Source organism: Asterias amurensis, chromosome 16 (assembly GCF_032118995.1).
Source record: "Asterias amurensis chromosome 16, ASM3211899v1".
Classification (NCBI taxonomy): Eukaryota; Metazoa; Echinodermata; class Asteroidea; order Forcipulatida; family Asteriidae; genus Asterias; species Asterias amurensis.
In genome coordinates, this window is record NC_092663.1 from 10,213,865 (window position 1) to 10,235,981 (window position 22,117).

The 22,117-nt window shown below is 40.0% G+C and overlaps 2 protein-coding genes across 3 annotated transcripts in view; one reads left to right on the forward strand and one right to left on the reverse strand.

Moving 5' to 3' along the window:
- Nucleotides 1–1,097: 1,097 nt before the first annotated feature.
- LOC139949237 (uncharacterized) lies at nucleotides 1,098–9,987 on the reverse strand. Its single transcript, XM_071947628.1, has 5 exons — nucleotides 9,385–9,987; nucleotides 6,925–7,062; nucleotides 6,297–6,361; nucleotides 4,540–4,678; nucleotides 1,098–3,703 (listed from the first exon to the last, which is right to left on the reverse strand). The coding sequence occupies exons 1-5, from the start codon at nucleotides 9,985–9,987 to the stop codon at nucleotides 3,452–3,454; spliced, it is 1,197 nt and encodes a 398-aa protein (XP_071803729.1). The 3' UTR covers nucleotides 1,098–3,451.
- A 4,122-nt stretch (nucleotides 9,988–14,109) lies between these two features.
- Nucleotides 14,110–22,117, forward strand: part of LOC139948721 (kinesin-like protein KIF28P) — a 37,169-nt gene continuing 29,161 nt past the window's right edge. The window contains exons 1-6 of one of the 2 annotated variants that reach the window (XR_011787473.1): nucleotides 14,110–14,172; nucleotides 14,760–14,839; nucleotides 17,666–17,867; nucleotides 19,164–19,296; nucleotides 20,514–20,602; nucleotides 21,283–21,400. Coding sequence is in view for 1 of the 2 variants with exons in the window: in XM_071947001.1 (XP_071803102.1) it covers nucleotides 14,799–14,839; nucleotides 17,666–17,867; nucleotides 19,164–19,296; nucleotides 20,514–20,602; nucleotides 21,283–21,400 (583 nt within the window). In the remaining variant the exon portion in view is untranslated. The remainder of the gene's footprint in view (nucleotides 14,173–14,759; nucleotides 14,840–17,665; nucleotides 17,868–19,163; nucleotides 19,297–20,513; nucleotides 20,603–21,282; nucleotides 21,401–22,117) is intronic. The other variant, XM_071947001.1, reaches the window with a different exon arrangement.

Sequence of the window (22,117 nt, forward strand, 5' to 3'; positions counted from 1 at the left end):
CTATGTAGGCCTACCCTAAGTTTAGCTACCATAAAATATATCTGGATTATTTTCAAAAAGCTGGAAGCCTTTTTTTGAACATTATATTTTTTTGTATTTTTGAATATTGCACTAAGCATTAATTGCCATGGGAAGCTTTTTGTGAAGCACCTGTGTGTTGCAACTATGACCAGAGATGTGTATTGCGAAGCTATTACTATAAAACTGCGCCCTCTTGTGGTGGGGGTATCACGATATACGTTCCTTCGCTTTTCCCAAATGCTTCTGTAGTAAAGCAAAAAAGAAATCGATGACAATAAAAGTGACAACATTTGTTTATTTTTTCTTTTACTTTATTATTGCTATTATTTCGAGGAGTTCCATTTTAAGTACATAAAATTAACTCGGAATAAAATTGTATTTTTGTTTTCGTAAACTTGAATTTACCCACCCTTGATAATACATAATTGAACGATGTGTAGATAACAAAACTGAATTTGATCTTGGAGCCTCTCTTTTGTGCGGGAAAACAGAAAAAGCAGAACCTTCGCAAAGTCTCCAATGTGATACTTTTGAACGCCAGGTGGCAGCAGACTTACCAGGTAAATTTCCATTGTTTACGTAATTCTGAGCATGCGACATCCGAGAACAACGGGTTTACCTGGTAAGTCTGCTGCCACCTAGTGTCACAAAAGTTCCTCATTCGTCGATGAGATAAGCTCTACCTTTTGCAAAAACTATGTACAGCGCATTCTGTTTTCTCTGCCAAATTATTAAATTCATAAAATCTTTAGGCGCCTATTTGAGATTGGAATTCTTTCTCAGTTAATAAATTATCATGCCCTTACTTTGTATTTACAATTAATGGAAATGGGCTAACACTATAACTGAAATGTGACGTGGTAGAGAGCTCTTGTGCACCACTATTTTCATTTTAAAGACAGTGAACACTATTGGTAATTGTCAAAGACTAGTCTTCACAGTTGATGTATCTCAACATAAGCATAAAATAGCAAACCTGTGAAAATTTGAGCTCAATCGGTCGTCGAAGTTGCGAGATAATAATGAAAGAAAAAAACGCACATATCACACGAGGTTGTGTGCTTTCTGATGCTTGATTTCGTCAAATTCTAAACTTGAGGCCTCGAAATCAAGTTCGTGGAAATTTATTCTTTTTCTCGAAAACTACGTCACATCAGAGGGAGCTGTTTCTCACAATGTTTTATACTATCCCCATTACTCGTAATCAAGAAAGGTTTTATGCTAATAATTATTTTGAGTAATTACCAATAGTGTCCACTGCCTTTAACACAATGTGAACACATACACGTCCACACAGTCTTGATAAAGAATAACAATGTCTTTTCTCATTGCACAGAACAAAGGAATGTCATCAGAATGTATATGTAGCTAAAGCTGGGTGTGTAACCAGAAGGGGTTTGCTGGCCCAGCGTTTCTGGCATGATTGGTTGGTTGGTTCCAGGTTGCGCTTCATCGTTTTTTTGTACGTCCCTCTAGATGCTGTAAAAACGGGTTTCTTTAATTCAGGAGCCCAAAATGTCATGTCATGTTAAATATACAATGTTTGACTAAGAGCCTGCTCATTTTCGCTTTAGCAGCAAATTTTTAAACAACATAATTCTGCTGAAAGGATGATACACGTTTGGTTAATTTCAAAGACCAGTCTTCTCACTTGGTGTATCCCAACATAAGCATAAACTAACAAGCCTGTGAAAGTTTGAGCTAAATTGGTCATCGAAGTTGCGAGAAAATGATGAGAGAAAAAACACCCAACATTGGACGAATTTGTGTGCTTTCAGATAGGAATGAAAGACTTCTGGCTATAGAAGTCGTTTATTATTTTAGTGAGAAAAATTACCTCTTTCTCAAAATCTATGCTACCTCAGAGGAAGCCGTTTCTCACAATGTTTTATACTTTCAACAGCTCTCCAATCCTCGTTACCAAGTCAGTTTTTAAGTTACTATTTGTTTTGAGTAAATACCAAACGTGTACTTTCCTTTTAAGCAGCTATATGAAATAAGGGCCAAGAGCTCTGTGTCGTAAAAAGAATGAACACTTCGAGACGCTCGTAAGGTGTAGAAAACGTGATACTACGCGAGGACGTTTACCGATACACCACTTTGTCGGTTAGTTTACTAAAAAGGTGTGATTTTTATCTGCTAAACAAACTCAATATTGTTAGGAATGTTTACGTTCATTATTTATACATTATTTACAAGTAAACCATTATCTCATGCATTTATACACATATCAGTTTGTACTTATAAATATTAATTCTTAAGGTGTTCTATAACAACATGTTTTCTGTGTTCTAAAACACAAGCAGGTATTCTATATAACACACTTGCACAAGTACTCTCTAAAACGACCTACAATCCCATTGCCTGGGATACCCATTCCCAATGTTGCAACAAACATTCCCTGTCCACTTCCCCTGACAATAAATATTCCCTCCCCCGTCCCTTGTCCCCCTGCTCAATGTTGACTGGAACGCAAAATACCGTGCAATGAGAGCCAACATTGAAAGGGGCGGGGCCCAACGAGATATGGCCATGATTGTAACAAGTGTTTTATGGCATTACTATAAAAAAAACACACATTTGCATGTGTTCTTATAAAACACACTTACGTTCTAGAAAACAACCTAGCATGTGTTTTATATTACTATAGCAGGTTTTCTATAGTATCAGGTAGGTTTTGTATAGACAAATTCTCGACACTGGCTGCGGTATCCCCAATTATTGTCTTTGATCGTTGATGGTCAAATCATTCCCAACCCAAATTGTTTGAAGGCACTGGACACCTTTGGTACTTGTCAAAGACCAGTATTCCCACTTGGTGTGTATGCATAAAATAACAAACCTGTTAAAATTTGAACTCAGTTGGTCGTCGAAGTTGCGAGAGAATAATGGAAGAGAAAACACCCTTGTCGCACAAGTTGTGTGCTTTCAGATGCTTCAATTCGAGATCTCAGCTGAGGTCCTCGAATTCAAGTCAAATGTTTTAATGAGAAATTACTTCTTTCTCAAAAACTACGTTACTTCAGAGTGAGGTGTTTCTCACAATGTTTTATTCTATCAATATAGCTCTCCACTGCTCGTTACCAAGTAAGTTTTTATGCTAACAATTATTTTGAGTAATTACCAATAGTTTCTAGTGCCTTTAAGCATAACAAAGAGACGAATTGGTGCCCTTAATTTATACATCTATAAACAGTCCTCGTTACGAAATCTGCCCGGCGGTACGCGCGCAACTCGTGTTTTGCATATACTTATTTGGTTAAGGGCCGGGATGACGTCACCGCGCACCTCGCATAATATTTCAATCTTGAAACGGCTTTTGGAAGAAACAAAGATGGCTGCGGAATAAGTCTCTACGTTTTGCCAACATTTCCAAATTGTTGGCAAAAAAATCGCTCACGCCCCACCCCACGGGTTACCCGCATCATGTTCACGAACGATACGGCGTAGGGACTCCTTCCCCGGGGTCACCGTCATCCTCGTACTCGTCGTCGTCTCGATTCTGGTCGTCTATGTAGATATCGTTTATGTTGATCTGCGAGTAGCGCACGGCCTCGTTGGGATGGTAGTAGGCTTTGGCTCGTTGGTAGATGACCCACGCCCCGAGGAAGAGACTAATAGCGACCAGGATCCCCATGACCACCAGACCAGTCTTGGCTCGAGCCGTTAAGTCACTCATCCTCTGAAAAGTCAAATTGAACACGGAGATTATTATTGACCTTTCGTTAGTTTTTCTTGATTGGAACTTAATGTTTTTGTTCAATGATAAATGGTTTATTCCACCACTTATTTCAGTTTTAAATGTTGCTATCAATGTAAAATTCAGCCTTTTGTGCTGCGAGGACAGTTTTTTTTTAAACCATTGTATCTATCTATCTAGGAAGAAACAAATGGAGATACCATTAAAAACATCTTATGTTTCTACGAGGCTCATATATGTACCATAAGTTATACTAATGTTTCTTTTTGAGGAATTTCTCCATGATCATACCTGTTGACATCATTAAAGGGTACCAGGGATTCGCCCGCCCCCCCAAAAAAAAAAAAAAAAAACCTAAAAAACTTTCGGTTATTGATGACGTACCAATAAAGTATTCAAATTATTCTAATTTATTGATCGCCACACCCGTAATGATATGTGGTACTAAGAAAATGTTCATGCAGTGATACATGTAGAGAGCTAATGCCATGATGCGTAGCGTTTCTTTATTACTGATGAATTCCCAACTAACTATTGTCTGGTGAGCATTATGATGCTAAGCGACTCTACATAAGTAGCCTTTCCACGCGTTTATGCTAATTACATTCACGTATGCGTACATGCACTATTGGGTTGGCAAACGCCATTGAGTTGTGCACTACACAGATGTAAAACATAATATGCGTAACGCCACCATGAGCGCATACAAAAAGGCGCCAATTTCCCTCATGTTGCCAGATAGTGTTAAGGCGTGCGATGTTCAATTTCCATATTTCATGGAAAGGCCAATTGGTTACCAGCTCAGAAGTAGTACCAACCTCTTTCTTTACACTGTTGTCTCCTGAAATATACTTGACCGGATGTGGTTGTTTGACCTCTGACCCGTGTGGTGCCAGCAAAGCCTTAATTCTCAAGGTATCGTTGTGGCTTAGGTTTCCTATAATCATCTGGAATAGGCTAGGATGAGAAAAGGAAGACAAAGTTAGTGTCCGTGTGAATTAATTGAATCTGTGTTTCCCGCTTGTCTATAATGCAACATGTTTATACAATTGCTACTCGGCATTTTATTGGCATTTTCTTAGGCCTATATTTTGAATTTGTAATGTTTTTAAAGGGGACGCATACCGGTCGTTTTTTATAGCCGTTCGGTTGTTTCTATCCCGTGGATACTTATGCAATAAACGTTGGTCACGTTTTTGAGATATCGCCAAAAATCCGGAGTGGTAATGACAGCAAAGGAAGAATAATCCGTATATATGTGAATGTCTCAGATTAAAGGCAGTGGACACTATTGGTAATTTCAAAATAATTATTAGCATAAAACCTTACTTGGTAACAATAACATTCTGTAGGATACGGGTTCCCTCTGTGACGTATAGTTTTCGAGAAAGAAGTAATTTTCCACGAATTTTATTTCGAGACCTCAGATTTAGAATTTTGAGGTCTCGAAATCAAGCATCTGAAAGCACACAACTCCGTGTGACATGGGTGTTTTTTCTTTCATTATTATCTCGCAACTTCGACTACCAATTAATTGAGCTCAAATTTTCACATGTTTGTTATGTTATGCATATGTTGAGATACAGCAAAGAAGACTGGTATTTGGCAACTACCAATAGTGTCCACTGCCTTTAAGCTACGATTAGGTGGTACATTTATGAGACTGTAATCCGTAATTTGAATACACAATCTGAGAAACGTATTTGACAGTAACTTTCTCAAATTAAAATTTTCGGGGATAAAAACAGATACATGTTTCATTAACCACATCCCTTCGATCTTAAATGATTCACAAATGCTTCAGGCCTACACTATCACAAGCTGCTGTACCAGTCTACCCGCAGGTCACAAAATTTCATTTTCTTTTATCTGCAAATTATTCATCCTTTTTTTCGTGCGTGACCTCTGTGTGAATATATAATAAGTCCAACTGGGGCTTCTGAAATTCAGTCTATTTCTGCCTTGTCTGAAAAGTATTGACAGAAATAATGTAGCAGTACACTGAAATGAAGAGTATATCTGTCGTTTTGTATGGAAAAAAAATCGGTGCAACTCAAATTATAAAAAGAGAAATTTCGTAATAATAATAATAAACAAGCATTTCTAAAGCGCCCCACGAAGAACGGAGCGCTTAACAAAGAAGAGGAACAAAGAAAACAGTGAAATTATGGAAACAAATGAGTTTTTAATTTCCGCGTAATAAAAGGCTTCATAAAGAAAGAAAACAAGCCACAAAAACACGACAGATTGTCCCGTTATGAATGTCAGCAACACTCCAAAAACAGTATACATGGATTATTAAATATTATTTAATATTCTTCCTGGAACCGTAAAAGCGAGACCGGATCGTACCTAGTCCAGTCAGGATACAGCGATTTCCACCGGTAGTCCAAAACCCACCTTACGAAAAAATCAACCATTAAAACATTACAAAGTCGCCCACTCACTTACAAAGTCGCCCCCTCTCAAAGTCGCCCCAGGTCGCCCCTCACAAAGTCGCCCCATGACAGAGTCGCCCCCTCACAAAGTCCATTTTGGACCATCCTCATTTTTATTTTTGTCAATCTCTTCTTACCTAATGCTTTCGGTTGAGAACGATGGGTTACATTGTCTGATGACATCAGCCGCTCCTTCAAGAATCTGTTTATCAAACAATATTTGCAAAAACAAAAAATAGTTAGTGGCTTGACGTTTAGACCCTAGCAGAGTCTTTCTCGGAGGCTAAATGAAATCACAACAAACATGAAGAGGGCCCAATTTCATAGAGCTGCTAAGCACAACAATTTGCTTAGCATGAAATTTCTTCCTTGATAAAAACAGGATTACCAACTAAGTTTTCATTTGTTGCTAATTGCTTGTTATTGGTTTTCAGCTGTTCTTTGCTTATCCTGAACATCACTTGGAAGTTTGGTTGGTAATCCTGCTTTAATCAACGAAAACATTTCATGCTAAGCAATTTGTATGTGCTTAGCAGCTTTATGAAATTGGCTCCAGGTAACGTCCGGTTCATGCTTCCAGCAAATGCGAAGCGAATTTTGATGTCACATGGTTGTGTTTCCCAAAATTCGTATCGCATTCGCGTTCGCAAGAAGTTTAAACCGGGCTTCAGTTTCCCTTGTAGTTATATTATGATCATAATAACACACCATTGTTTTCTAAATTGATTGGCATTTCTTTTGTTTGATGATCGAGCGTCCATTTACCGTTTGATCTGCCGGTCCTGACAGGAGGTTGAGGGCCACTAGGTTGAGCTTGGTGCACGGCATGTTGTTGTATTTGAGATCGGTGCATAACATTCTTGACAGAGATTGCAGGAAAGACGATTGGTCCGGTGTTTTATTCTGGGGGAAGATAAAAGGTGTAAAGGTTATTTTGGGTCTTTTTTGTAACCGTTCGACTGGTTTAATGCAACATAGATGTAGATAATATATATTCATAAATACCTCAGACAGTTTCGCTTATCCTATTGGGGAGAGCGCGTCACGTGGGTGTGTATAAACCTTTGTTTATGACCAGTAAAAAGTGTTGAAACATGGGCGTGACACGCGAGCTAGCACATGTGCTTATAATACAGTTTCTTCATTCCTATTGGTCGAGAGCAACGGCCGGGACAGTTGTGCCACATCACGCGATACGATACGCGCGACGCGCACAGCAATCCCTTATAAGGAGTTGTTTACCCAAACGGGCCGAGGGCCTTACCATTTCATAGCTGGAGGGGTGTTGTGTTGAAAGAAATCATTGAAATATTGTAATTTGTGCACTTATTTTACTTTTTGACCAAAACGTGTTGATGTTTTTTGACCGAAAAGGTATTATGAATGGGAACCAAAGTGTGTTGAATCGGTTTTCATCTAGTGGTTTAAACCCGCCGAGGCCTGGTTCTTGATAATTTACCTCGACTTCGTCTCGGTAAAATTATCAAGAACCAGTCCTCGTTGGGATTAAACCACTAGTTGAAAACCTCTTCACCACACATTCACTCCCTTATTAAAACCAACATGTGAACATTTCATTTTTAAATGGTGGTCGCGTTGAGATCCGGAGCGAATATTTCCACGCAGGAAGAACAATCCCTGTAATATGATTACACAGTCTGAGAAGCGTTACAGTGACGCTTCTCATATTCAAATTTTGGGGCATAGAAACTGGTATCTTTTGAAGTGAAATGATTCTCAAACTGATTATACTATCGAAGGCTTATATAGTTCTATTTTCATTAAGTGATTACCAAACAAAGAGTATATACATTTAGTTTTGTATCTATTCGATTGCTGTAAAGACAATGGACACTATTGGTAATTGGTAAACACCAGTCTCCTCACTTGGTGTGTCTCAACATAAGCATAAAATGACAGACCTGTGAAAATGTGAGCTCAATTGGTCGTCGAAGTTGCGAGATAATAATGAAAGAAAAAACACCCATGTCACACGAAGTTGTGTTTAGATGGTTGATATGAATATTATGTTTGATTGCGTGACCTCAAATTCTAAATCTGAGGTCTCGAAATCAAATTCGTGGAAAATTACTTCTATCTCGAAAACTACGTTATTGCAGAGTGAGCCAATTCTCACACCATTTTATACTATCAACCTCTCCCCATTGCTCGTTACCAAGTAAGGTTTCATGCTAATAATTATTTTGACTAACTACCAATAGTGTCCACTGCCTTTAATCTTATATAAATGAAGATGTATACAATAAACTTATTGTCGTCGCGTTTTTGAGATCTTGCCGAAAATCCGGTACGAATAATATCCACGCATGAAGATTAATTCCTCTAGGAAAACAAAATCTTATAGACCCACAATCGCTTTTCATGATGCAGATTCAAATTTTGGAGGATTAAAACGGATATTTTTTAACCATACCAACATTACTTCGAAGTAAAAAATTCTTCTCACAATGCTTCATACCATCAAAAGCTGCTACATGCTTCTGACTGACAACAGTTTGTATTGCCATTTTATATGAGTACCAAATGTTCCTTTCGGGTTGAAAGCAATCGGGATTTCTACAGTCTGTATTGTTTTACCTTTGTTGCAATGTTGCTGCCTCTATGACAATTTTGTAAATGCACTATTGTATAATAAGCAGATTCCCCGTTATAGGAATACTATGATACTACCACACCATGTTGTAATCCCCATTATCGTCATCTAGCTAGCAATCATCACCTACCCCCCCCCCCCCATAATCATAATGTCTACTACACCCACCCCTCTGACGTTTTATCATCTGCATCAACACGTAACCCTCTGCTCTGTGAGTGTCCTCGCACACGTTGTAGTGACGTAGTTTTAAACGCACTGGACACCTTTGATAATTATCAAGGACCAGTATTTTCACTTGATGTAGCCCAACATCATGCATAAAATAACAAATCTGTGAAAATTCTGACTCAATTTATAGTCATCAAGAGAATAATGACAGAAAAACACACAAATGTGTGCTCTCAAATGCTTAAAAAGGCTTCAGCCCCGAGTCTTTCAAAACTTCTTCCATGATTTGAGTAAGTCAAAAACAATGATACTTCAGAGGAACTGTTTCTCATAATTTTGTATATACTATCAACAGCTCTTAAAGTAAGTTTTTTGTGCTAACAAAATTGTTGAGTAACCACCAACAGTGAGTACCTTTAAACCAAGAGCCCATAACTCACCTTACGGGTAAACATTATGCCATCTGCACCAGACAGGCAACTCAAGCACGCATTGTCCTCCCTGTCCCCTCCCACATCTGCCCCGAAGCCACACCCATCTAAGATGCAGCACATCCTGAGGATTCCGGGTCTCAATCCCCCCATAAAGTTGCCCAGGATCTTATTGACAAAGGCATCATTGGAGAGACACCGGAGCAGATTGTTCCCGCCGTGTTTACACTTATCCGCGATGTCACCGCTAACCCGTACATCGATCAGACTGTCTGTGTCCAGGCTCACCCCACTGCCGACCAGACAGCGGCTCGAGGCCCCCGCCGTAGAAGACGACAACGGGGGTCCATTGATGTGTGAGACCGCATCATCACCTCCTCCCAGTGATGCGGCGAGCGAACACGAAATCAACTGCGTTTTGATCTTCGAATATTGCTGGAGTAATTTCACGAACAGGAATCCCGGCTCGACTGCTACGTGATGCGGTGAATTGGCTACGGTCCCCGGTGAGGAATCTGACAATGTGAACAGAGCAAAAAACACCAGGATGGTGGACAAGAGATGAGCGTTGGTGGAGAGCAGTGATGACATTTTCACCAAGATGGCCGCCATCTTGGCCTTTCTGATGCTAATGGAGAGACTCGAGTAGCATCTTTGACCCCGTCAGCATCACACACGCATCATTGATTTATTTTCCTCTCACTTATTAATACTCTCATCACACGTGCTATGGTCCCTGTCTTATACATCATTCGCCAGTAGAAAGCACACGACGGCTGTTTTATGTACACAGTGCTAAAAACGTACACGAACCAAGGATAGGGAGCGCGATCCGAAATCGATAATACAGTCAACCAGTTATACAACCAAGGTGTGCAAAAGCAGGAGGCAAGATGGGGAGCAAGGTCTCTTAGCTATTTCCTGAACCTTGAAAGTACATTAAAATTTATTATTTATCCGGAGGTTTCGATAACGAAGCTTAAAGGAACACGTTGCCTTGGATCGGTCGAGTTGGTCTTTGAAAAGCGTTTTGTGACCGTTTATTATAAAATGCATATGGTTAGAAAGATGATGTAAAAGTAGAATACAATGATCTACACAAATATGCCTCGAAATTGCGTGGTTTTCTTTTTACCTCGTCCAATAACACGGTCGGCCATTTATGGGAGTCAAAATTTTGACCCCCATAAATGGCCGACCGTGATAGTTCGCGACGTAAAAAGAAAACCGTGCAATTTTGAGAGATACTTGTGTGGATCATTATATTCTACTTTTAAAACATCTTTCTAATCATATACATTTCATAACAAACGGTTTCAAACGCTTTTTATAGACCAACTCGTCCGATCCAAGGCAACGTGTTCCTTTAATTTTGGATAGTCTTGGCCCAAGACGTCAGATCGAGCGCAGTACACTATTCACTACTGATCACTGACGTATTGGGCCAAGACTAAGTTTTTGATGATCATGTCTCTGTTTTTTTTTTTATTATCCTTGAAATAAGCGGGCGGGAATTTTGTACAGCACTATTTAATAAAATGTTTCCACTTTGCTTTAATACCGCAAGTATAGCAAGTACAGTTTGAAGACCAGCAACACACAGTATTCATGTGACCAAATATAAAACACAAACCTGTGTTTTGAAATAAGCGAGCAAGGATTTTGTACAGCACTATTTTCTGCCTCAGCAATTTTATTAAATTCCACCGGTGGATATTTAGCCCTCAATTGTATTAATATTGTCTAACTTTCCTTAAATGTCGCAAGCTAGCAACAGTTTTATAGACCAGTACTACAAACCTCGAGAGTTAAAGCTCAATCGGTAATCGGAGTCATTATTATAGGAAACTAGCAACGCCGTTACATTTCACAGTTTTCAAACGTCGAGTTTTTTACTCTTTTGTTGTCTTTTTCAAATAAATTAAAGCTAGCTTTTCCACCATGATCACTCTTTGTACCCTGTAAAATATAATGTTCTTAAATCTGCTAATTTTATCAATCTTTCCACGTCGTGTACATCTGATGACTGGAGATTACAGTCCCATGTGCACAATATTGCAAAAGGGGTCGGCATACATCGCTATATTTCAACCTCAATTCAAGTAAACATTAATATTTACAACGATCTTCTCGATAACATAAACGAGGTATACAAAGTCATGTCAAAGCGAAATAGCGGGCAAAAGATGGAGCGCAAGGAGTTATTCTAGTAGACTATAGTGTCGACCAAAATAAAAGAGAGTTTGAGTCTTTCAGATTACTCCAAAATAGAAGCAAACAAACACCCCCTCCCCCTGACAAACAAAGTTTTTAAACAAACCCCCAAAATTAGATTCTTTTGAACAAGTTGGCATAGCTCTTGTATAAAATTTTAAAAGGCTACTAAGTGTAAACCTTGAGTCGACGCTGATTAGCATTAGCTGAGCCTAGTGTATTGTGCTTGATGAATGGATTGCAATCTATAACGCAAATAAATGTCTCATTATCATAATAGAGCTACACAAAAAGATGCATCATACTCGTATACGTGTTAATGATATTTGAATGAATGCACTTTTATAGCGATCCCTATATTAAAGAGACAGCTCAGAGTTTAAATCCGTTTAGTCCCATGAATTGGCGGCTGCAGCTGTTGCTACCGGTTTTTTTATTTTTTAGCCATTTACCGGCAGGGCCCATATTCATGGTTCTGCTTTACCGCCGAATTCTCACCATTCTCTGCTTACTGTGCATGCAAGCGCCGATTTTATGGGCTAGATGTAAGGTCGTGTCCGAACTGGCAGCAACGGCTATGGCTAGATTTCCGCGTCATCATGCGTTGGGATATAGGACATCCTTGGCAACACACTTAGCAACAGCCGTAGCCATAGCCGAATACGCCAAATGGGATACGGCCAGTTATAGGAGAAGAATATGGACCAGGCCTTCGCACTGCTAACCCTCCCCCCGCCCTTGAATACGCTTGACGTAAGCGCGGAAATCACTGCTTCCGTAAACGCCGATTATTTGCTTTAAAGCGGAGCCGTGAATATAATTATCTGTGCCCTGCTGCTGCGCCGAGAGCTGGGCCCATGTCAAGTACAACATTTGCTAGCCAGAATAAGAAGCCAAAATACCCCGCCAATATTGTGACTGGGGTTTTTTTCTACTAGGGCTATATAAAAGTGCAGTTCCGACATTTTACCGGAAAAAGTGATGGAGTTTTTCTTTATAATTGTTTTGCACATCAATGTGGTGATCAATCTAGCTGTGAGTTGCCGCACTGTCGGTCTGAACCTCCATGGTTAAAGAGATGATGTTTTGTTTTGTTTTTTTTTAGTTCGGGGCATTGACCATGGGATGGGGATGTCGGCACAAGTCCTAAAAATTGTCTGCCTGTATTGGTCAAGTTTACTCGTGTTAATTATCGGACATCGGAGTCGGGAGAAAATAACGGGAAAACCCACTCCTGTTTTCGCACGTTTCGCCGTGTCATGACATGTGTTTATAACAAATCCGTATAATTCTCGCTAACGAGAATTTATATTGTTTTACCGTTTTCTCAAAAAGTAAAGCATTTTATGGACTAATATTTCAAGAGAAGTCTTTCACCATTACCTTCTGTAAACCCTGTAAATTATTTGTAAATCTGTGAACTTTTTTTTGTTTTCTGTACCGAAAGGGTCCAATGGCTTTAATAGACTTGTGGACGGGTCGTTAGGTCGGCCCTGCGCGCTGGGATGGTGCTCTCGCGGGATCGCTGCTCTCGTGCGGGCTGGTGGCTCCCCGATTTCGACTCCTCATTAATGAGGGGTCTGGGGGCCAGTGGTTCGCGCGGGAGCGGTGGTCTACCGGGAGCGCCGTCTCGGCGCGTGGGGCGGATTTGACGACTTGTCCGCAAGTCTAACCTGTTAACAATGTCATTTCATTTGTATCCCCTTACCGGAGTTTTTATGTATTGCTCTAAACTATTTTAATGTATTGTCCTGCTTTTTAACGAATATCCTTTTGGATTGTGTGTATTATTGTGTATATCTCTGCTTGTTTGGCTTTTATAGTCGTTCAGTGATTGTTATTATCTTCTGTGTTTTTTTATATGCCCTCTCTTGCCTTAATGTATTTTGGGGGATTTAGGAGACATACGCCTTTTGGCGATAGTTATTTTTTTAACGTTTATGCTCTCCTGGGCACCCCACTGTTGTTTTACTTTGTTTTCTTAAATATGTTTAATGTATGTACATGTGCTTGTAAATGTGATTGCCCGAATAAATATTATTACTATCCCGATCCCCACCCCACCAATATTTTATGTCGAGGGTGTTTTTTTTTCTTTCAATATGGGGCCTACAGCTTGCGATTTGTCAGCGTGACCTTGTGAAAATATCACATACATCTGGTGCGGTCGTTGCTATGGGGATTGCCCTCGCATTGGTGCACCCATGGACACCATTGAGGAGGTGCACCCAAAAGCTGTTGTTATATAGCCAATGTATATGCTCCCTGTGTGGTGTGCACCCTAGACCCTATGATCTACGGGGGCTGGGGGGGGGGGGGGGGTGTCAGACCTTCGATCTCCATAGTCAAAAACCAATAGCAACAAGCAAACAAAATATTTTTATACGTAGTCATGCGATACCAAAATCTTATTCAACCAAATCATTGTAGCTCACTTGTTGGACTGTTATGATTGGCTCTCACTTATAAAACACATATAAAACGCCTCCAGTTTTTAAGAGAATTCTTCTAAGCAAATCTTTTTTAAGCAAGAAATGACAGGGGTACCAGTTCAGCAGTGGTAACTGTATAGTAATGTGGCTGGTAATCTACGGTTTGTTTTTGTTTGAGCTATTTAAGCAAGTTTTTTGTGCTTATCATCATAGGCTTTCTCTGTGGGCAGCTCATCTAGCGGCCCGCTATGTGTTTGTAGGCCCAGGAGCAAGTTTATTGCTCCATGCATGGAGGCCATAAATTGCTCCATGCTGACACCGATTATCACACATATCAAATTGTTGATGGCAATATAAACAAACTATATTTAAATGTTGACTTTTCCAACTAGGATTAAATAAATCACTACACGTTTCATCTCAGATCATAAAAATTAATAGTTTTGGCTTTGAGTGAAATTACCAAAACAACCGAGGCGTGCGCAGTGTATATTATGCACGGTTTGTGTGTTAGCAACTGACTGGGCGATTTCTCATCGTAGCATACCCTCTGCGAAGAATATTCAAAATTCCATTTTATCAAAGTTTCGGCAAACTAAAAGAATCTCAAGATAACTAAATTATAAGTAAAATCACTGAAATATTCGAATTTACAAAAATGTAATTCTTGAATTTCCAAGTTGACATTATATTTGTCTCGGGCCAATGAGTTTTCAAAATGCGCTGATTTCTTACCAGGGGATCGAGCTTACTTGAAGTAACAGCGAGGTAAACAAGATGGCGGAAAACGTGAAAGTTGCAGTCCGTGTTCGGCCTTTCATATCCTTTTAAATACAGTTACCCGTTTTGTTATTTTGCTGGTAATGTGGAATTGTAAGTAAGGGATATGTTGGAATTGTTTTGAAGTGTGTTTTATTCATGTGAAAACTGTGTTTGTGAGTTCACACGTTCTGCATGTTCTGCATTCAATGTCATTGACATTGACATTCACATTGTCAATGCACACTGTGCATTCCACTGTTGTTAATCAGCAGCCCAATCACAACAAACAGCGATAAATAATAGGTCTATTGTACCAGTAGTAGTAAGTATAGTATTTAGTAATTATACTCGGCTTTCCCTGCAACAGTTAGGGAGTAAAATTCTGTATCCGGCTATCATTTGACACTACCACTAGTCTGTAGACACAGATTGGGTCGCACTAAATTAAATACAACATAAGTCAACCGTTAAATGTATGCACAAGAGTCATATGGACCCAAATCACCTTCAAACTGTTGAAAAAATTGTATTTTTAACTGTAAAAAAAAGTATTTTTTACCCCGAACGAACGGAAATATCATTGAGCCCAAATTTTCACAGATTTGTTTATTTTATGCAAATGTTGGGAATACTTATTACTATTGCTATTACCAAGTGAGAATACTGGTCTAATTTGAAAATTACCAATTGTGTCCAGTGCCGGCTTTAACCTCGGTCCCATGATATCCACACCTGACCAGAAGGGTTGATAAACAGCCCACCTTGTTTCCACTTGGCTTTAATTATGGCTCTCTTTTATAAGTTGCAATGATTGAACCCCCCATTCCCGACAGTCTACCTCTGGTCTACGACCGCCGGGAGGATGGAGGGTTACGATCATCGCATCTACTCTTTTTATTGTCTCATTATAGTCGCCAAATAAGAATGTTTGAAGAGAGCCATATCAGCCCAACAAAGTGGGATAACAGAATGTATACAGACCAAGCACTTTAATTTTTGACAAAATGTAAAAGTCATTCAAAAGAAATTGGTTGGGGGGGAGGCTATGGTGTTCTTGACAACGCTGCTTGCTACATTTTGTACACTCCATTTTAAGTTCCTTTGGGCATGATTGCGTGAGTTCCACTGCACAATGAAATGTGGGCTCTGGTTTTCCTTTTTGAACTTCGATCTTAAAGAGGCACAGCAACTCTGGTAAGGGGCACTTCTGTGGGGAACATTTCAAATTGTTTTGAAACTACCTTGTAGAGGGCACCACCGCAAAAGCACAGGGCACCATGGCAATAGCACTCCGCACTAATGACGTCACTTTTGTTAAAACAGCCGGTTGTCAGACAAACATGCCACACCACCTACGCAATCACTGCGTCATCGACATGCCAAACTGCACTGGTAGTGTAGTTTGTCGTGATTTAGACGTACGAGTGTGTTGGTGAAATTTGACATTTTTGTCTGAGATTCGGGTACTTAGCTTCTATTCAAGCATTAGTGCGGAATGCTACTGCTGTAGGTGTCATTGGTTGTTTTGAGGCCCACTTATATTTGGTGCATAGCTTCGCATACCTTGTAGAAAAGGTAATCATTTTGAGACGCCCTCGGGTGTGATAAAATAATAATAGTCAATATTTATATAGCGCTTTGCGGCTTTATACACCCGAATGGGTCTCAAAGCGCTCAAACATACAGTATTTCCTGCAAGGTATGTGGGACTAGGTTTTTGAATTATGAGATCTACTCCTCTGATTACATATGCAGTGGCGCAATATGCCGCCAATCCAGCCAGGAACACCGGGGCGGACCCCTTCTCTTTTTGATAAGTGCACTGGGTTCTTTATGTGCGTTACACAACACACAGGACTAACGGCTTAACGACCCATCCGAAGGATGAAACAATGGTTAAGTGTCTTGCTTTAAGACATTGGACATTGGTAGTTGTCAAAGACCAGTCTTCTAACTCTGTGTATTTCAACATATGCATAAAATAACAAACTTGTGAAAATTTTAGCTCAATCGGTTGTCCAAGTTGCGAGACAATAATGAAAGAAAAAAACACCCTTGTCGCACAAAGTCGTGTGCTTTCAGATGCTTGATTTCGAGACTTCAAATTCTTACCTTGAGGTCTCGAAATCAAATTCATGGCAAATTAATACTTCATTCTCGAAAACTATGTTACTTCAGAGGGAGCCGTTTCTCACAATGTTTTGTACTACCAACCTCTCCCCATTAAAGCGTAACCAAGTAAGGTTTTATGCTAATAATTATTTCGAGTAGTTACCAATAGTGTCCACTGCCTTTAAAGGAACACGTTGCCTTGGATCGGTCAAGTTGGTCTTTGAAAAGCGTTTGTAACTGTTTGTTATTAAATGCATATAGGTAGAAAGATGTTGTAAAAGTAGAATACAATGATCCACACAAACATGCCACGAAATTGCACAGTTTTCCTTTTACCTTGTCGTCTAACACGGTCGGCCATTTATGGGAGTCAAATGTTTTACTCCCATAAATGGCCGACCCTGTTAGTTCGCACAGTAAAAGGGAAACCATGCAATTTCGAGGCAAACTTGTGTGGATCAATGTATTCTACATTTAAACATCTTTCCAACCATACGCATTTTATAAAAAAACGGTTACACACGCTTTTTATAGACCAACTCGTTCGATCCAAGGCAACGTGTTCCTTTAAGGACACAAGGGTCACGGCTGGGGATTTGAACCTACACTTTCCTGATCAGAAAAACCAGAGTTTGAATTCGGTGCTCTTAACCGCTCGGCCACAACACTTCCACCGATAAAGCACTATATATGAAACAGGGTAGTATTATAGTTGCACATGTACTACTATTAACAACTTCTCCCAAGAAAAGACCCTTAACTTCACTGCACAATGAGCGTGAGAAGAAGATGGATGCAAACTGCATCATTAAGATGCACGGCAACACGACAGAAATCACAGATCCATCCAACAAGCAGGGTGCTCCAAAGAAGTTTACCTTTGATCAATCCTACTGGTCACATGACGGGTACAAGGAGGGACCTGATGGGTACCTAGAACCATTTAACGGCAAGAGCCCCTATGCAGATCAGGTGGGTGTCTAATTGGTTACAGCTCGATAGTCCGAAGGTTCGATGGTCCAAAGGTTCGATAGTCCGAAGGTTGGATGATCCGAAGGTTCGATGATCCGAAGGTTCGATGATCCGAAGGTTTGATAGTCCGAAGGTTCGTTAGTCCAAAGGTTGGATGATCCGAAGGTTCTATGATCCGAAGGTTCTATAGTCCGAAAGTTCGTTTGTCCGAAGGTTCATTAGTCCGAAGGTTCGTTAGTCCGAAGGTTCGTTTGTCCAAAGGTTTGTTAGTCTGAAGGTTCGTTAGTCCGAAGGTTCGTTTGTCCAAAGGTTCGTTAGTTCGAAGGTTCGTTTGTCCAAAGGTTCGTTAGTCCGAAGGTTCAATAGTCCAAAGGTTTGATAGTTCGAATTGACAATAAGGTCCGATAGTCCGAATTGACAATAAGGTTCGATCATCGATTCGGACTATCGGACCTTATCGTCGATTCGGACTATGAACCTTCGGACCAGTGAACCTTCGGATCAATGAACCTTCGGACTAATGAACCTTCGGACTATCGCATCAAATGTTCGGATTAACGAACCCTATTTCATTTTCGGACTAATGAACCCCCTGTTATTTGGAAATTCACGTTCGGACTATCGAACCATCGGACTATTGAACCTTCGGATTATCGGACCTTCGGACTATCGGGCACACCACGGTCTGTTTCACGCCCCTTTGCCAGGGTTCGAATTTGGGTTTGCAAGACCACTGGGCTTGTAACTCAAAATCTTGAGGCCTACTGGACTAGAAATTATTTTACAAGACCTGCAGCTGATTTCACGGAGCGCTAGGATTAATCCTATCTCGAGCTTAGGATGGATTCAAAGCGTCCTAACGTCTATGGTTACAGAACTTAACTTGTCCAAAGTCCTGAGATTAATTTTAAGGTAGGAAGAGTTTGGTGAAATCAACAACAGGTCCCAATTTCAAAGAGCTGCTTAAGCAGTTAACAATTTTCTGCTTAGCGGAAATGAGCAGGATACCAGTCATAAATTGTACATGTGACATTGTAGTTTGGCTGGTCACCTTACTCTTAAGCAGCTCTATGAAAATGGACTCTGACTCTAAATGAGTTTAAAAAACACAATTATTTCAAAACCATGAAAGTAAAAAAAGTCATTAAACCAACAGGGAAACTGATGACTGTAAAATGTTGATAATTTTTAGATTAACAAAGAAAATTTACCAGAACAGTAACATTTGTTCCTCCTTTTTTTCCATGGGTCAAATATCATGTATACTTTATGAAAAACTTATTGTAACCTTTGTAGAAACGAGTTTTTAAAGATCTGGGACTGACTGTGCTGGAGAATGCTTGGAAAGGCTACAACTGTTGCATGTTTGCATATGGCCAGACGGGCAGCGGCAAGTCATATTCCGTTGTTGGTTACGGAGCAAATAAAGGTAAATGAAGATCCAGCAGTCTTGAAGGCACTGTACACGTTTGGTAATTGTCAAAGACCAGTGTTCTCACTTGGTGTGTCCCATCATAACCATAAGATAACAAGCCTGTGAAAATTTGGGCTCAATCGTTTATCAAAGTTGCGAGAAAATACCTTTGTTGGACAAGTTAATGTACTTTCAGATAGGAATAAAAGACTTTTAGCTAGAAGTCTTTTCTTATTTTAGTGAGAAATTACCTCTTTCTCAAAAACTATGTTACTTCAGAGGGAGTCGTTTCCCACAATGTTTTATACTATCAACAGCCCTCCAATGCTCGTTACCAAGTCAGTTTTTAAGCTAATATTTGTTTTGAGTAATTACCATATGTGTACCTCCCCTTTAAGGATGTGGAAACTGGCTGTCAAAAAACAATTACCATCTGATTAATGATTTGTTTTTACCCTAACACTGATGTGTAGTAAGCATTGCACCCAGTGCTTTCTCGAGTTCTGTAGTAAAAAATAAATATATGGGCTTTTCATCCCACCCAAAGAACGAAGCAACAAAAGTGTCTTGCTTTTAAAAGGACACAAGTGTCGAGACTGGGACTTGAATCCACACTTGGCCAATCAGAAACACCAGAGCTTGATTCCAGAGTGTCGATTTCACAAAGCAATAAAATCCATCCTAAGACAAATTGTCAGTATCCCCATAGTGATTTGTATTGTGACATCACACTTTACTAAGCAACTATGATTGATTTGCAGTGAAGATCAATCTTAGCTCTTTGTGAAACTGGCCCCAGTGCTCTAGACCGCTCGGACATGACATGTCATGAGGGCCTTGTGTACACTTGGCAACTTGTCGGCAACCAATTGACGGGCAAGCCAGGAAGGGCACGGTTGGTTTGTGCGTAAAGCGGTCGCCTCTTACCAAGGTGACCCCGGTTCGATTCCCGGCCGGGGCCATATGTGAGTTGAGTTGTGCGTTGGTTCTCTGCTGTGCCACGAGGGTTTTCCAGACCGTCCGGTTTTCCTCCCTCAGGAAAAATCACACACTTTCGATCTTGGCTGTGCTAGGTGGTCATAATGGGTTGATGTGGCTGGCAGCCAAGGGTGCCCTTGCAAAAGATCATTAGCCCCCCCAAATTATTATAAAAGGAATACTTATACCTTAGGTCCTTTTGTTTGGTAAGTAATTTTATTTCTAAAATTAAACATGTCTTATTTTCTGGTCAGGAATTGTACCAGAAACCTGTGAGAAACTCTTCAATGGGATTGATGAAAGCAAGAGGACTGCTGACAAGTCTAAAGAGCAAGAATTTCAGGTAAGGCTAACCCTGCCCTATGCCCCCCCCCCCTCAAAATTCCTTTTTACAAAAGTCAATGTAGGTCACCTTAGTAACAATATTATCATGGGGTAAAATGGGTACCTGTGAGGGCAGAGATGGTTTATGTGAAAAATTAGCTTGGAGCGCGGTAACTCGCAGCACCGGCTGTATACTCCCCAGGGAGCTGAGATGGTTTAAAGACACTAGACACCTTTGGTAATTGTCAAAGACCAGTCTTCTCACTTGGTGAATCTCAACATAGGCACACATTAACAAACATTTAAACTTTTAACTCAATTGGTCTTCGAAGTTGCGAGATAATAAGGGAAGAAAAAAAGCGCTTGTCACACAAAGTTGTGTGCTTTCAGATGCTAGATTTCGAAATCAATTCAAATATTTTGCTGAGAAATTACTTCTTTCTCGAAAACTATGTTACTTCAGAGGGAGCCGTTTCTCACAATGTTTTATACTATCAACAGCTATCCATTGCTTGTTTTGTATGCTACTAATTATTTTGAGTAATTACCAATAGTGTCCAGTGCCTTTAAGGAATGAAATATATGGCCCAGTGACCAGGGGTTATAATGTCAGAAGCGTTTTGATACTCCCTTCGGGCTATGAAAAAGCACTAAATAAAAATCGATTATTAAACAAATTCCCAATAACTTGTATTTCAGGTATTTGTGAGCATGCTGGAGATTTACAATGAGCAGGTTCGTGACCTGCTGAACCCAACTTCCTTTAAGATCAAAGGAGGGTTAAAGGTCAGGGAGCATCCACAGAAAGGATTCTATGGTATGTAGTTTTGTTGTTGAACTATGTAGATGCAGACCTTCAAGGGGCATATACATTTTCATTTGGTAAAGGGCACTTTTATGAGGAAAATGTAAATTTGTATCGGAACCTGGCAAAGCACCACAGTAAAAGCATGGGGCACCACGCCAATAGATCTTCATCACGATGTCACCATCTTGGTCATGTTCCCTGTTTCCAATTGACAGTATTGAATGCTAACATTCATTGCGCATGGCACCAGACTATTATTTCGTCCAGCCTCAGTTTGGTTACAATGAGTTGGAATGGAGTAAAAATTAACATGACCACACCGTGATAAAGGTCCATTGTTGTGGGTGCCATGGCTTGTTTTAAGGCCTGTTATTTATTAGAAAAGCGTCTTACCAGCAGACTTACCAGGTAAGTCCATTGTTCTCTAAAAACTGAGAATGCTCAGAAAGATTTAGACAATGGTAAATTACCTGGTATGTCTACTTGGCCCTTCCATGGGAAAAAGAGGCACAGATAGGACATGTTGTGTTTACATTCATACATAGTATGCCTTTGAAACGTTGATCTTTTATAAGAAACCAAACTGTACAATTTAGGCTGTACATTGCCAAGGAACTTTTGCTAAAGTTGACATAAAAAACAGAAGTGTCATGGCCGAGCGGTTAAGAGCATCGAATTCACACTCTGGTGTTTCTGATCAGCAGAGTGTGGGTTTGAATCCCCAGC

Bases quoted from the DNA above. Each gene is read 5' to 3' on its own strand.
- LOC139949237 (XM_071947628.1), bottom strand. From the start codon at position 9,987: ATGGCGGCCATCTTGGTGAAAATGTCATCACTGCTCTCCACCAACGCT. The intron at 7,063-9,384 runs GTGAGTTATGGG...ATCTTCCCCCAG, and splicing joins GCATAATGTTTACCCGTAAG to AATAAAACACCGGACCAATC. The intron at 4,679-6,296 runs GTAAGAAGAGAT...TTCTCATCCTAG, and splicing joins TTCTCAACCGAAAGCATTAG to CCTATTCCAGATGATTATAG.